Source organism: Mastigoproctus giganteus, chromosome 5 (assembly GCF_048544385.1).
Source record: "Mastigoproctus giganteus isolate SK-2022 chromosome 5, ASM4854438v1, whole genome shotgun sequence".
Taxonomy (NCBI): domain Eukaryota; kingdom Metazoa; phylum Arthropoda; class Arachnida; order Uropygi; family Thelyphonidae; genus Mastigoproctus; species Mastigoproctus giganteus.
Window position 1 is genome coordinate 146,488,017 of NC_143579.1, and position 16,948 is coordinate 146,504,964.

At 39.6% G+C, this 16,948-nt stretch overlaps 1 protein-coding gene across 1 annotated transcript in view; it reads right to left on the minus strand.

Annotated features, from left to right (window-relative positions):
• LOC150085750 (AP-5 complex subunit beta-1-like) overlaps positions 1-16,948 on the minus strand; it is an 842,186-nt gene that overhangs the window by 498,856 nt on the left and 326,382 nt on the right. Inside the window, exon 11 of the mRNA XM_090374678.1 lies at positions 10,081-10,231. Within this exon, the coding sequence (XP_090230804.1) occupies positions 10,081-10,231 (151 nt within the window). The remainder of the gene's footprint in view (positions 1-10,080; positions 10,232-16,948) is intronic.

Sequence of the window (16,948 nt, forward strand, 5' to 3'; positions counted from 1 at the left end):
ACAGGAGAGATTGCTTCTACAGGGATGGGATACACTTAAATAGAAAGGGTGCAAGAATATTTGCTGATGCTATCGAGGCAGTGTTAGGTGGGTCGGAAAACTGCTAGCTTGGGGGGAGACAAAGACCAATAGATTGACAGTAGCCACTGGCAGAGGTGAAAGAGATTCTTGCACTGCTTCTATTAGAATGAGCAGAAGCCTGAAAAACAAGATGCATGGTATTTCAGAGACTGCTGGGAGCCATTGTGGTACAAGTAAACACATGGGTTGTGTTAGGGTAGCTAAGAATAGAAACAGGTGCAGGTATACTTGCGTGTACACCAATGTTAGGAGTTTAGTAAATAAATTTGATGAATTTGAGGTATTGCTCAAAACATCGAAGGCAGATATTGTTGGGATATCAGAGACGTGGTGTCACACAGATATAAGGGATGCGGAACTGCAATTTGGGGAGTACAACGTCTACAGAAAGGATAGACAGGATAGGAAGGGGGGAGGTGTTATGCTATTAGTTAAGAAACACATAAAAACCAAGGAAGTGAAGCCAGTCAACATCGCTGGACAGTGCAGTGTGGAGTCAGTTTGGTGTGACATAAGCATTGGGAGATCAAAATTGAGAGTAGGAGTGTGCTATAGGCCTAATGACTCTGATGAGTATAATAGGAACTGTACAGGGAAATAGAGTGGGCCAGTAAATCAGAGTGTCTTATAATGGGAGATTTTAATTTCCCAGATATTGACTGGAATTTGGGGGCTGGATACTCACACACTAGCAGGGCTTTTGTGGATTTATTGGATGATTGTTTCTACATCAGCATGTTCGGGAGGCAACTAGAGGGAGTAATACTCTTGATTTGATTATCAGCAGTGATTCTTCATGCATTAAGAATCTGCAGATAAACGAACCACTAGGTGGCAGTGATCACAGTGTGCTGAAGTGGGATTTACTCAAAGAAGGTAACTACCATTAGGGGTAAAGGGAAGGGTTATTGCTTCCGTAAAGGCGACTACGATGGACTGAGACAGTATTTAAATTCTATACAGTGGGACCAACTGATGATGTTACCAACAGCAAATTCAAATGGGAAGCATTCAAAGAACTTATCTTGGAAGCTACTAGGCTTTACATACCAACTAAGAAATATTGTTCAAGGTTTAGGCCAAAATGGATGTCAGATGAACTAATGAGGCATATGGCAGAGAAGAAAAATGCATGGGATACTTACAAATTAACACATGACACAGAAGCCTATGATAGATACAAGTTGATATGCAACCAAGTTACAAAGGAGGTTAGGCAGGCGAAGGCAGATTACGAGAAATCCTTGGCAAGGGATGCAAAGAAAAACAGCAAAGAGTTCTTTACTTATGTAAACTCTAGAAGGAAAGGGATGAATCAGATTGGTCCACTTGATATTGATGGGTCAAGTGTTGATGATCCTGCTCAGGTGGCTAACAAACTAAATGAATATTTTGCATCGACATTCACACATGAGGAGTTATTCAGCGAGGGGAATGCCAGAGGTGTATTCAACTCTAGCAGTAAGTTACAGAATCTTGAAATAACTGGGAGTAAAGTGGAGGAGAAACTGTTGAAGATAAACACAAGAAAGGCACCCGGGGTGGATGGGATCTATCCAGTTATATTAAAGGAGGCAGCAAAGGAAGTAAGCAAACCCTTAGCCATAATTATGAGAGCTTCCTTGGACTCAGGGGAGGTACCCATAGACTGGAAATGTGCAAATGTGACCCCAATTCACAAAGGAGGATCAAAGGCTGACACAAGTAATTATAGACCTGTGAGCTTGACTTCTGTTCCAGGAAAATTAATGGAGGCACTGGTTAAAGACGCACTGCAGGATCATTTAGACAAGACTTCAGTTATAGCTCAGACACAGCATGGTTTTGTTAAGGGGAAGTCTTGCCTGACCAACTTGATTGGATACTATGATGCAGTCACAAAAGAACTGGATGCAGGGAATAACTTTGATATTATATACTTGGATCTTAGAAAGGCTTTTGATACTGTTGCACATGGAAGACTGCTACACAAATTGGAGCAGTGTGACATTGGGGGCAAATTGCTGCTATGGATAAAGGGGTGGTTGAGGGGGAGAAGACAGAGAGTGGTAATCAATGGACACTGCTCATCGTGGACTGATGTTATTAGTGGAGTCCCTCAGGGCTCAGTGTTGGGTCCATTATTGTTTTCTGTATTTATAAATGATATTGATGATGGTATATCGGGATTAATGTCCAAGTTTGCAGACGATACAAAGGTTGGCAGGGTTGTCAAGGACACTACTGACACTATGCTTCTGCAACAGGATCTGGAAAGGTTGAGCAGATGGGCTGAGAGGTGGCAAATTGTTGTTGTTGTTGTTGTTATGGAGGCTTAATGGCACATAAGCATCTATGGCTATAATGTGCCTATTCACTTATTATTTTAGGAGATGAGGAATTTCCATAAAATCAAAAGAAAATTTTAAATCAGAAATTATTAAAAAGTCCAGTTTGCTTGAGGAAGTCAAAAAATTCAGAAATATTTGCTTTATCACCAATGAGATTTTCAAGAGTTATTGGTTTACTATTATTTATCAGTGAGATCAAGGATGTAGCTCTGTGTTGTTTATAGTAGGGGCAGTCAATTAGAATATGTCTAACAGTCAAGATGTTAGAGCAATGTGTACACTGTGGTGGATCACCTCCTGTGAGTAAATAAAGATGTGTCAGATGAGTATGACCTATTCTTGCCCTTGAAAGGACTACTTCTTCTCGTCTCGATGTACGAACACTGGAACGCCAAATTTTCGGATCTTGTTTAAACTGAAAGAGTTTATTATTAGTCTGAGAGTGCCAGAGTGCTGTCCATTGTGATAGGCAAGCAGCATGAACGGTTAGTACACAATCTGATGCTGGAACAGGGATATTGGTTAAATCAAAGGTAGTTGGATTTTTTGCAGCTTTATCAGCCAGTTCATTGCCTAAAATACCGGAATGGGCGGGTATCCAACAAAAAGCAACCCGTTGTTGACGTTTTTTGATTTGTAGTAACAAGCTTCTGATTTCATCTAGAACAGGGTGAACTTTATCTTCGCAATTACTTAGTGACATGATTGAGCTGAGGGAATCAGTATAAATAACAGATTTTAAAGAACAGTCGGAACAGAGATTTTCTAAAGCAAGTTTTATTGCATACAATTCAGCAGAAAATATACTAAAATCTGATGGAAGGGATACTGATACAACTGCATTTGGAAACACTGCAGCTGCTCCAACATTTGAATTAGATTTAGAGCCATCTGTATAAATTTGGTAGAAATCAATATATCTTTGAATGTGATAATCATGAATTTGTTTGAAGTTTGTTGCTTGCAAAGTATTCTTTCTCCATTGGCAGAGGTAAGTGTCACATGTTGGAAGAGGAGGAGGAGCCCATGGTGGTTGAGCAAAGGTTGGTATCTGCTGTACTTTCCGGATGGAAATATTCCAAACCTGCACCACTTCAAGAAGGCGAAGACCAACTGGTTTAACTATGCTGGGTTTGTTTCTGTATAGGTTTTCTAATGGTGGGTTTAAAAGGTATGACTGAACGGGATGAGAGGCACAACTTTGTATCTTGACAGCATATTTCAACAACAGTGTTTTCCTGCGTAAAGTTAGTGGGGGCTCGTGAGCTTCTATGTAGAGACTATGTGCTGGCGACGTTCTGAACGCACCAATTGCAATTCTCAAAGCACTGTGTTGAATAGGATCAAGCCAGCGTAATGCACTCTTTCTGGCAGAATCATAGATTGGAGCACCATAATCGAGACGGGATCTGATTAATGCCTTGTACAACCGAAGCAGGGAGGTACGATCTGCACCCCACGTTCGGGCAGATAACGCTCTGAGTATGTTTATCTTTTTCAGACAGGAAGTCCGTACATTTTTAATATGATCTAGAAAATTTAATTTGTGGTCAAGGATTAATCCTAGAAATCTGATGTTAGTAGCGATTGGGATGGAGACATTGGAAATTTGAAGTTCAGGATCCGGATGAAGTTTTCGTTGTCTGCAAAAATGAATTGCAGTTGTTTTCTGCTGAGAGAGTCGGTAGCCGTTGAGGCTGGCCCATTGTTGTATTTTATTTAGTGAAATTTGAAGCTGTCTTTCAATAGATCTCATGTTTTGGGAATGGCAGGAGATGGAAAGGTCATCTGCATATAGATATGTCTCAATTGTGTTTGGAAGCTGTTTGGTGATGGAATCAATTCTAATAGCAAAAAGAGTGGCACTCAATACTGATCCCTGTGGAACACCTTCTTCTTGAATGAAAGTTGAAGAGAGGGCATGTTGGTATCGAACTTGAAATGATCTAGTATGTAGAAAGTTCTTAATAAACACAGGAAGGTTGCCACGTAGTCCGAGAAAGTACAGATCACTAAGTATACCATGCCTCCAGGTGGTATCAAATGCCTTCTCTATGTCTATTGAAACCATTACTAGATGTTCATGTTTGACAAAAGCATTACGGATGGCAAATTCAGCCTTGACCATAAGGTCTAAGCATGACCTGTTTTGACGAAAGCCATATTGACTACCGCTCATTAGCTCTTCCGACTCGATGATCCAGATGAGTCTTCTGTGGATAATTTTCTCAAGGATTTTACTGAGGCAGCTTGAGAGAGATATGGGTCTATAGCTATATGGGTTGGATGGATCTTTTCCAGGTTTTAGGAATGCCAAAACTGTAGAGTGATGCCAAGAAACTGGAAAAACATTTTCTAAAAATATACGATTGTAAAAGACTAGGAGGAGGCGCAAAGCTTTGTCATTAAGATGTTGTAACATGACATAATAAATCCCATCTGGTCCAGCAGCACCATTGCGGGCTGTTCTAATGACATGTAATAGTTCAGAATATTGCAGAGGTTTATTATATGGGAGAAGGTTTGAAGTTTCAAAATTAATACCATGCTTTTCTTTAGTGTTTTTAATTCTTTGGAATGAGCTAGTATATGCTGATGTTGCTGAGATTTCTGCAAAAATATTGCCCAAAGCATTGGCTATATCTACAGGATTAGATATATCTTGCCCATTCCAGGAGAGGATTGGAGAAGGTATGGTAGGAAACTTACCAGACAGCTGTCTAATTCTTTTCCAAATTATTTTGGGATCAGTATTTCTGTGAAAAGTGGATGCAAACCGGGTCCAGGATTCTTTCTTTGCTTGCTTTTGTATAAAGCGTGCTTTTGCCCTTAATTTCTTATAATTAATGAGATTGACTGTGCTTGGGCACTGCCGAAACAAATTCCAGGCTTTATTTTTTGCTCTCTTTGCTGTGGTGCATTTGTCATTCCACCAGTAATTATAGTGCTTTCGGCCCGGCGGATTTGATAGTGGTATCGTGTCTTTAGCCACATTTAGAAGATGCGACGTGATGTATTCTGTCACATCATCAATATGCTGGAGGCGGATTTTTTCCTCATCAAGGTCAATTGATGACTGAAATTTTGCCCAGTCTGCTCGGACAAATTTCCACTTTCTGCTGGGTTGAAATGAAGGAGTCTTTGCTTTCAGAAAGTTGCATACTATTGGAAAATGGTCACTGCCCATGGGATCGTTTATTACATACCACTCTATGGTTGGGGCTAGTACTGGTGAACAAATTGAGAGATCTATTGCTGAGGTGTGTCCTGCTGGGAGCTGTACGTGTGTCGGTGCACCTGTATTGAGTACAGTGAGATTTAGTGCCTCCAAAAAACTTTCAATTAGTCTACCTCGTCTATCCAATTTAGTAGAGCCCCATAATGGGTGGTGCCCGTTAAAGTCCCCTAATATACAGAAAGGTGGAGGTATCTGTATAAAGAGGTCTTCGAGATCTTTTAAAGAGCAAGTACAGTTTGGTGGTAGATAGACTGAGACTAGTGTTACTGTACCATGGAGAGTTATACGAACAGCAACAGCTTCTATTTCAGTTTGGAGTGGGATATGTTTAGATGGGATCTTTGAATTTACTAGTATTGCCACACCACCATGGGCAGCGTTAGCAGTATTTCGATCTCTTCGATAAATCCAATAGTTCTTTATCGAAGGAGAAATTTGTGTGGTTAGGTACGTTTCCTGTAAACAAAAGGCAACCGGAGAATATTGGTTAATTAGGTATTGAATATCGTCTGTGTTGGAACGAAAGCCTCTGCAATTCCATTGTAAGATGTTGTGGTTCATTTTGGTTTAGTTGAGGATGAATCATCTGACTGTTTTTTGTTTGAAGAGGATTTTTTTCGGTCTTTTTTCGGGAAAGTAGGGCGTCCAGTATCCATCGTGTCATTTGCATGAAGTTCTAGTATGGGTTCTTCATGATCTGGGTTTACATCTACTTCCATACTACTGGCTGATGATTCAGGTTTATTCTTATCTTTAGCAGTTTTAAGTTTTTCTTTGTTATGCAGAACTGTCCGAGTCTCAATTGGGAATTTTTCTGTGTCATTTGAGACTGTCTCAGTATCATTTGGGATACTAATTGGGGTGTTGGTGGCATTGCTGGTTTTCGTTTTAGAATTTTCTTTTCCTGTGGTTGATATGGTTGCTTTAACCCAATTAGCTAGCGAGACGTTGGGCGGTATCGACACATCTGTTTGAATTGCAGTTGTATGAAAACTTCGGGTTCGAGAGGCATAAGATGGACTTGGCATGGTCAGCATTATTTGTCTGCGTGCCTCAGGATATGTGACTTTGTGTTCTACTTTATATTTTTGGATATTCCTACCTGTTTTCCACATTTCACATGTTTTAGAAAATGCGGGGTGATTGCCTTTGCAGTTGGGGCAGATGGGAATTGCGGCTGGACAATCTGCCTGCGTATGATCCTTTGCTCCACAAATAGGGCAGATGGCGTCACCTCTGCATGCCTGCTGTGAATGGCCATATTTCTGGCATTTAAAACAGCGAAGAGGATTTGGGATGTATGGACGAATTCGGCAGTTTAAATATCCAGCTTTTACTGAGGATGGCAAATCAGGAGTACTAAAAGTTAAAATGATGGAACGAGTTGGAATGAGATTTCCATCTTTTTTTGTCATTATTCTTTTAGCGCTGATTACCTTTTGGTTGCTAAGTTCTTGTACTAATTCTTCCTCAGACACAGTAATTAAGTCCCATTCTGTGATGACACCCTTTGATGAATTTAAGGTATTGTGGGGAGTAACAGATACTGGCAACCCACCAAATGTCGTTGTCTTTAATAGCCACTCCGAATGTTTTGTGGTGGCTGTTTCAATCAGGAGATCTCCGGATTGGAGTCGCTTTACCATTTTTGGTGATCCTGCAATAGATTCTAGATGTCTTTGAATCACGAACGGAGATAACTTACCCACAGGCTGGGTAGACAGAGAGTGCATCACCAAAAAATTGGGAATATCTGAACAGTGTGTTTCTGTTCGAAGCCTTTTGGGTTGGCTATTTTCCTTGTCTTCGTTACCATATTCTGGTCTTGAGCTTGAAGGCTCTAAGGGTGGAAAATTTGTAGAATCCATGATGGCTCCTTTTGGCCCTGGGGGATTATCTTTTCCACCCAGGTTACCGGCCCCGCCACGGGGAGGCAGGAGCAGTGCCACGAGGTGACCAAGCGGTTGGGTTAGTAATTAGTATTTATAGAAAAAAAAACAGAAAGGTGGATTCCCTTTCTGGGCCTTTCCCTACTTCTTGTAGAGTGAAAGTGCTACTTGGATATACAAAGAAATCAAGAAAACGGTTTTTGAAACAAAAATAGAATCTGTTTGCTCAAATACTCTTTGCAGAAATCGCTTTTAGAAATGCACTACAAATCGCTTGGCCACGGAACGCTTGGCACCCGGGGCCAGGTGGCAAATGAAGTTTAACATTGACAAATGTAAAGTACTACACATGGGAAACAGCAACCCCAGAGCAACGTATCAACTCTATGGTACAACACTGACAGTGGTAGAGAATGAAAGGGACTTGGGGGTGGTTGTGCAGGCAGATATGAAGTTCCCTGAGCAGTGCAGACGGGCTGCAAGAGTAGCTCATGGAGTATTGTCAATGATATACAGGAATTTTTCCAGCAGGGATAAGGAGGTGATTATTCCATTGTATAAGGCGATGGTCAGGCCACACCTAGAGTACTGTATACAGGTCTGGAGGCCTCATTTCAAGAAGGATGTAGAGCTGCTGGAACGAGTACAGAGAAGGGCAACAAGATTAGTGAATGGAACAAAGGGGTGCTCTTACGAAGAAAGGCTTAAGTTTTGCAAATTACAGTGTCTGGAGACTAGGCACCAGCGAGGTGATCTGATAGAGGTGTATAAAGCCTTGAATGGTTTAAGCATGCTCAATGCTGATGGGATTCTTCCTCTAGCTCAGAATAATCACCTGAGAGGGCATAAATTCAAATTGAGGAAAGACAGATGTAGGATAGACGTGCGGAAATTTGCCTTTAGCCAGCGAGTGGTTGGTTGGTGGAACAGACTTCCATCCCTTGTGGTGGAGGTTGATAGCCTAAATAAGTTTAAGGCTCAGCTGGACAGGTATTTTGAACGAACAGAGGGGTGAAGTGGAAGTGGTTTTTTTTTTTTTTTTTTTTGGCTGATGCTGCATAAGCTTGCTTTCTTGCATCAAATGCCTCTACTAATGCTAATGCTAATGCTAAAAGTATATAATATCAAAGTTATTACCTGCATCCAGTTCTTTTGTGACTGAATCATAGTATTCAATCAAATTGGTCAGGCAAGACTTCCCCTTAACAAAACCATGCTGTGTACGAGCTATAACTGAAGTCTTATGGCCACCTACCTGATATGATGTTGGTCCTCCACGCGCAGACAAAACAGCTCATACCCAGCGAGGCATGGATGCTACATGATTTCTAAATGTGTCTTGTGGTATCTGGTACCAACACGTAACCAGCAGATCCTTTAATTCCTGTAAGGTCTGTGGTTGAGGCAACGCAGATCAGAGTTGCTGTTCCAACACAAACCACAGATGCTCAATGGGATTGATGTCTGGGGAATTTGGAGGCCAGGGCAATAGCTGGAAGTCTTCCTCACGTTCTGCGAGCCAGTCTCAGAACAATCTGGGCGGTGTGACATGGCATCCCAGCAGAACATTGCCCAAAGCGTGACACCACAGCCACTGGCTTGTTTCATCCCATGGTGCATCCAGGCACCATCACTTCCACAGGTAAATGATGCACACATACCCAGCCATCCACATGGTGCAACAGGAAACGTGATTAACCGGACCAGACAACCTTCTTCCAATCAATCAAGGTCCAGTTTTGATGCTCACGTGCCCATTGTAGGCGATGTCACCGGTGAACGGTGGTTAGCATGGGCATCCGGAACTGCCTGCGGCTATGCAGCCCCATTTTCAACAGGGTTCGATGTGTTGTGAAAAATTACTCCCATCACCAGCATTCCAATTACTGGTGAAGAATAGAAGAATAGAACTGCGCCACAGTCGCCCTTCTCTTGCCACGTACCATCCGGGAGAGCCTTCGCTCACTTCGAGTATTGATGAGCCATGGATGTGCTCTGGCCCAGTTCTCTGGCTATTACAATTTGCCCTTTGTCAAACTCACTTAAGTCTGTTGCCTTTCCCATGAAATTAACGGAGCTCAGTATCAGGTGTTTTTATGCGGTGTCCTGACCCCCACACACATGCCGTAGTTAACCTCAGTTGCTTCTATTTGCATAACGACTCGCTGGTCATAATGTTTTGGCTTATCGGTGTATATATATTTATTTATAACATCTGCCATTCTCTATACTGCAGTTTCAATCTTTTTTGAGTTCTCGTCAGTGGAGAAGATGTTACCAATTACCTTTTGATGGGAAATATCTACAATACACATAATGCTTTAGGGAATAGATGTTTAAAACTTAACAAATTTAAGGCAAAATATTTCTGGAACATTGTACCCCCACGACATGAGATTCATGCACTTAGTAACAAACTTAATTTGCTCAATGATAAGTACAAACTGAAGATATGCCATACCTTCACAAAACTCAATGTATTATACATATTTTATTTTTAAAATTTCATACAAGTAAATAAATATATTTTGAAGTATCTTACTTGTATATATCATCTTTAAGTATTTCTTCATGAAGAGTAACATAAAAAAATAAAGTCCGGAACAGGGCACTCACAGGACGGACTTGAAATCCTTTGACTACCTTTTTTTTCAGCCCACCTAATGACTTCATTAATAATTCAGGAGAATGAACTACAAAAAAGAAGCACAGAAATATATGTAATACAATTTGGGGTGAAAAAATATTTTAAAAAAAATAATAATAAAAGGTGAAACTGGTAAAAACAAATACCAGTTTCTCCAAGGTTGCTTCAGGAAAGTATTCCCGAATCAGTTCCAAGGTGTTCAGGAATGCAAATCGCTTAAACTATTAAACTAAAAAAATTGATGGTAAGAAAATTTTTGGTTCACAAATGCATGTTTATTTCTTACTTTTTTTTTTTTTTTGAATGAAAAGAAAGCTTACTGTGAAATTCATTGTAGTAAGTTGCATATACCCCAAATATGCTTCTTGCAGTAATTAAATGGATAATTTAAGTTATCTATTTCCTTGCTTGCTATTTATTTAATCAATGAAATGTTAAGCTGAAGGATGGACTTGAATCAAACTACAGATTCAGGTATGCAAAGACGAATTAATGCAAATCATATGGATTATGAACTGCACTGTTTTATATGAAATTTTTATATGGTATTTTAATCCGTTGTAATAAAGTGACAGTTAATTTGCTACAGAAGATTAATAAGCTTGCTGCTAATATATATATTGCGAATAAGAAAACAGGTAAAGGCTTAAAGAACATGCAGGATGATTAACATAGTTTATATTAATATGTTTATATATGTTTATATATATATTAATAAGTTTATAAATCAGAGGTAGGTTAATATGAATTATAAACCAATTTAATCTTCTAATTTCATAAGGAAGGAATATTCAGACCTATTAACATGGATAGATTACAAAAGAATAAAGCTTAACCAATTTTAAGATTTAGGAAACATAAACTGGATAATTCAACTTCACCAAGAGATTAAAAAAAGAATAAAGCTTAACTGATTTAAAGATTTGGGAAACATAAATTGGATAATTCAACTTCACCAAGAGGGCGGTAATGTTCCATCCACTTCACTATTGTAAATATAGCAAGCAAAGGAAGAACGTACATTTGTACAATGGAATGATATTATAATCAGATGTATTTACTAAGGGTTGAATGTGAAGGATGTTACACAAACGACATTAGGCAGGCAAAGGCAGGTTATGAAAAATCTTTGGCAAAGGATGCAAGGAAATATAGCAAAAAGAGTTTGTTACTTATGTAAATTCTTGAAGGAATAGAATAAATTAGATCGGATCACTTGATAACGATGGTTCAACTGTTGATGATCCTGCTCAGGAAGCTAGCAAACTGAATGGGTATTTTACATCTACATATAAAAAAGGAGGAGTTATTCAGGGAGAGGAATGCAAATAATTTAGCTCACTTGCAGTGTATTAAACTCTGCAAGTGAGCTAAATTATTCTTTAATCACTGAGAGCAAAGTAGAAGTGAAACTGTTGAAGATGAACATAAAAAAGCACACAGGGTGGATTAGCAAAGGCACATGATGCAAGAAAAAAAGCTTATATAGCATAAGACAAAAAAAAAAAAAAAAAAACCTTATTTCACCCATCCACTCGATCCAAATGATTGTCAAGTTCTGCCTTCAATCTATTTAAGCTATCAACTTCTACAACGACAGATGACATTTATTCCGGCAATAAACCACCCGCTGGCTAAAGGCAAACTTCCCCACATCTATCCTACATCTGTCTTTCCTCAATTTGAATTTATGCCCTCTCAGGTGATTACTCTGAGCAAGAGGAAGAATCCCATCAGCTTTCAGCATGCTCAAACCATTCAAGGCTTTATACACCTCAATCATATCACCTCGCAGGTGCCTAATCTCCAGACACTGTAATTTGCAAAACTTAAGCCTTTCTTCCTAAGAGCAACCCTTTGTTCCATTCACTAATCTTGTTGTCCTTCTCTGTACTCGTTCCAACAGCTCTACATCCTTCTTAAAATGAGGCCTCCAGACCTGTATACAGTACTCAAGGTGTGGCTTGATCATTGCCTTATACAAGGGGATAATCACCTCCTTATCCCTGCTAGAAAAATTCCTGTATATCGTTAACAAGACACCATGAGCTACTCTTTCAGACCGTCTGCACTGTTCAGAAAACTTCTTATCTGCCTGCAAAATTACCCCCAGGTCCTTTTTCTTCTCTACCACTGTCAGTGTAGTACAAAAATTTTCCACCACTCAGTGAAACTGCTCAACTTTTCTAGATTATGTTGCAGCAGCGTACTTTCATTAACAACCCTGCCAACCTTCGTATCATCTGCAAACAAAAAGCCGTGAATTAGGGTTGAATTTGAAAGTGTCTGCAATTCTGCCCAGACACGATAGGAGGAGTATATGATGAGAGCCCTGTCGATCAATTCGGCCATGGAAAGATTGTGCAAGGCTCAAGGGGTAGGATTTTTTTCAGCCTGGTCTGTGCTTGTTAACAGGAGAGACTGCTTTTAATTTGGTTTTTTTTAATATAAATTTAAATTTTTGTTATATTGACAATAAAATAATTGCAATATCCTATGGATGAGAGGAGCATATTAATATATTGTTTTAATTAATAAGATTAATAATTAATACTCTTTTCTATATAATTAATAATTAATAATTAACTCTATAATTAATAATCTTTTCCTTGGTCGGATTACTGTTTCAAAACTTTTGATGTCAACGTTTGCTCAGATCGTGTCAGTGAAATTATTCTTGCAGGAATGGAATCCTTTATCCTACACTCTACTTTAAAATCTCGTCCTTTATCTAAACCTTGGTTTTCAATAAATGTGCTAAGGCTGTTCAAGAGAAGAATGTTGCATATCGTAATTGGCTTGTTTCTAATTCTTCAGTTTCATTTTCTGCCTACACCAAAGCTCGCAACAATTGTAAAGCAGTTATTAATCAGTCCAAACTAGAGTTTGAACAGGCTAAGAGTACAAAACTTGCTTCTTGCCCTAATGGTAGCCGAGCATTCTGGTCTCTTGCCAAAGCTATTGGCCGCAACTTTTGCCCCTCTCTGCTCCCACCTCTGTCCAAACCAGATGGTTCTGTTGTCACTTCAGCCAAGGATAAAGCTGACCTGCTAGCATCCCATTTTTCTTCCAGCTCATGTATTAATGATCTTGGTAAAACACCTCCCACCATTCCCAACACGCTCCATTCAATGCCTCCTGTGGTCTTCCTTCAAAAGGATATCAGAAGGATTTTGATGAATCTTGATGCTAAGAAAGCTCCAGGTCCTGATGGCATTTCTCCACTTGTTCTCAAAACATGTGCTCCTGAACTTACTCCTATTCTGTGCCGCCTTTTTTCACTTTCTTATTCCAAAGGTGTTTTTCCTTCTGCTTGGAAATTTGCTCATATCCAGCCACTTCCTAAAAAGGGTGACAAATCCCTCCCATCCAATTATCGTCCCATTGCAATTACTTCTACTTTTTCTAAAGTAATGGAGAAATCAATTAACCACCAACTCTTAAACTACCTAGAAACCTTCTGTCTGATCAACGATCGCCAGTATGGATTCCGTCAGTGCCGATCCACTGGTGATATTCTGGCTTATGTTACCCATTTATGGACTAATTCAATAGAAAAGTTCGGTGAAACACAAGTAGTTGCTCTTGACATCTCAAAGGCTTTTGATCGTGTTTGGCATAAAGGTCTTCTAAACAAGCTTCCATATTATGGTTTGCCAACTGTTTTTAGTAATTGGTTATCCAGTTTTCTCTCTGATTGCTCACTGAGGGTGATGGTAGATGGCTCTCTGTCTTCTAACTTCTCCACTAATGCTGGTGTCCCCCAAGGTTCAGTTCTTTCCCCCACTCTTTTCCTCTTCTATATTAATGACCTTCTTCCATTTACTGGCAATTCTATCCATAGTTTTGCCGATGATAGCAGATTGCATTCAACTTTCCATTTTGAGAAACCTTGTCCTGCTCAATCAGCTTCAACTTCTCGTAAATCTGCTACTAATTCCTTAAATGCCGATCTTCAGGTAATTCTCCAGTGGGGCAAAGACAACTTAGTTGATTTCAACCCTTCTAAAACTCAGTCTTGTCTTATATCTCGCAAAAAGGATTCTTCTGCTCCTATGCTTATCTTTAGTGACACTCCGATTTCTAGGCAAAATGATATATCTCTTTTGGGGATTACCCTGACTTCTAATCTCTCTTGGCACAAGCACATTACAAATATTGCTTCCTCTGCATCTAAAAAATTTGGTTTTCTGTTTTGCTCTCGGCGTTACTTTTCTTCCAAACAGCTGCTCACTCTGTATAAATTGCAAATCCGCCCTGCCATGGAATATTGTTCCCACATCTGGGGTGGTGCCCCCAAAACCTCTCTCAGGCTTATTGATTCCATTCAGAAGAGGGCAGTTAGGTTAATTAATGATTCATCTCTAACAGAGTCTCTCCACTCGCTTTCTCATAGACGTAGTGTTTCTGCTGCATGCCTCTTCTACAGATACTTCTATGGGCACTGTTCTTCCGAATTGGCTTCTATAATTCTCGCTCTCTCTTTCAAAACACTCTGAACACGTGCCACCACCAGCCAACATCCATTTACTGTCTAACTTCAAACCCGCAGAACCAACTTTTCATCTTCCTCATTTATTCATTCAACTGCCGTTTTCTGGAACAACCTTCCTTCATACGTATTTCCTGAAAATTACAATCTACAGAAGTTCAAGTCCAATGTCAACAAATATCTTCTTTAGTCTTCTCAACCTCCAAGCCAAGCACGGTACTAGGTTCTAATACCTCTCGTGTTTGGGGTTCACATAAAAAAAAAAAAAAATACAATGATTTATACATTAATACTGGAATGTATTAATATACATTATATCATTATTGTGTGAAGCCCTTTACCCTTCTGGTGTTAACTTACATGGAAACAGAGTGCAGTATACTAATTTCCTCCAGGAAATTAGTATACTTTAATGAAAACATCATTCGTGTACTGCGGAAGTTCCCAACCTTTTTTTGACTTGCGAACCCCTTTCAAAATGATCCCAGGGGCTCACATCTGGTGAGTATGGGCTTGGCACACCTAGGGTCCTGAGATGGATATCATCATTCTTCTCTTTCTTGGTGATTCCCTTCTACTTCTTACTTCTCTCTCTGGGTAATTCAGAAATTTTTTTTTTTTTTGGCTAATGCAGCATAAGCCTCAGGCTTCCTTGCACCATATGGCTAATAATAATAACATAATATTTTTATCGCAAACCACTAAGCCTATATTCTCTCCAAGATTATGCACATTGCAATTCTTGTTTTTATTTCTTCCAGAGTTTTTCGATTTTCTGGCATTATGCTTTCCAAGTATCTGTATCTGTCGACTTGTTCCAATGTTATTCCATATTATATTAGCATTAGTAGAAGCATATGATGCAAGAAAGCAAGCTTATACAGCATCAGCAAAAAAAAAAAAAAAAAACCCTTCCCAATTCACTCATCCTTTCGCTCCAAAAGTTTGTCCACTTCTTCCTTGACTTTATTTAAGCTATCAACTTCCATAACGACAGATGGACGTTCCTGCAATTAACCACCCACTAGCTAAAGGCAAATTTCCACACATCTATTTGACAACTGTCTTTCCTCAATTTCAGTTTCTGGCCCCTCAGGTTTTAATCTGAGCAAGAGGAAGAATCTCATCAGCATTGAGTCTACTCAAACCATTCAATACCTTATACACCTCAATCAGATCACTTCACAGGTTCTTAGTCTCCAGATGCTGCAATTTGCAGAACTTAAGTCTTTCTTCATAAGAGCACTCCTTGGCTCCCTCTAACCAGTCTTGTTGCCCTTCTCTGTACTCGTTCTAACAATTCTACATCCTTCCTAAAGTGTGGCTTCCAGACCTGTGCATAGTACTCAAGGTGTGGCCACTATTGCCTTATACAAGGAGTAATCACCTCCTTATTCCTGCTAGCAAAATTCCTTTTTCATTGACAATACCCCATGATCTACTCTGGCAACCTCTCTGTACTACTCAGAAAACTTCATATCTGATTTCATAATTATCCCCAGATCTCTTTCATTCGCCATTATCCGGAATGTAAAACCACCCAGTTGGCACATTTCTCTGGAGTTACTGCTACCCATACGCAGTACGTTGCATTTATTAATATTAAACTTCAGTTGCCACTTCTCAGCCCATCTGTACAACTTTAATTCTTTGAATGCTTCCCATTTTGAATATGCTGTTGGTAACATCATCAGTTGGTCACACCTATAGAATTTAAATACTGTCTCAGACCTCCGTAGTCATCTTTACGAAAGCAAAAACCCTTCCCTTTATCCTTGATGGTAATTACCTCTTTGAGTAAATTCCACTTGAGCACTCTGTGATGACTCCACCTAGTGGTTCCTTTATCTGCAGATTTTTAATGGATGAAGACTCACTACTGATAATCAAATCAAGAGTATTACTCCCTCTATTTGCCTCCCGAACATGCTGATGTAGAAAACAATCATCCAATAAATCCGCAAAAGCCTTGCTAGTGTGTGAGTGACCAACCCACAAATTCCAGTCAATATCCAGGAAATAATTAAAATCCCCCATTATAACGCAGCGTGATTTACTGGCCCACTCTATTTCCCTGTACAGTTTTTTATTATACTCATCATAGTCATTAGTCCTATAAACACACTGCTACTCTCAATTTTGATTTCCCAGTGCTTATGTTACACCAGCCTGACTCGACAGGGCACTTTCCAGCAATGTCAACTGGCTGTAGCTCCTTGGATTTTGTGTGTTTCTTAACTAATAGCATAATAACCTCTCCTCACTTCCTAT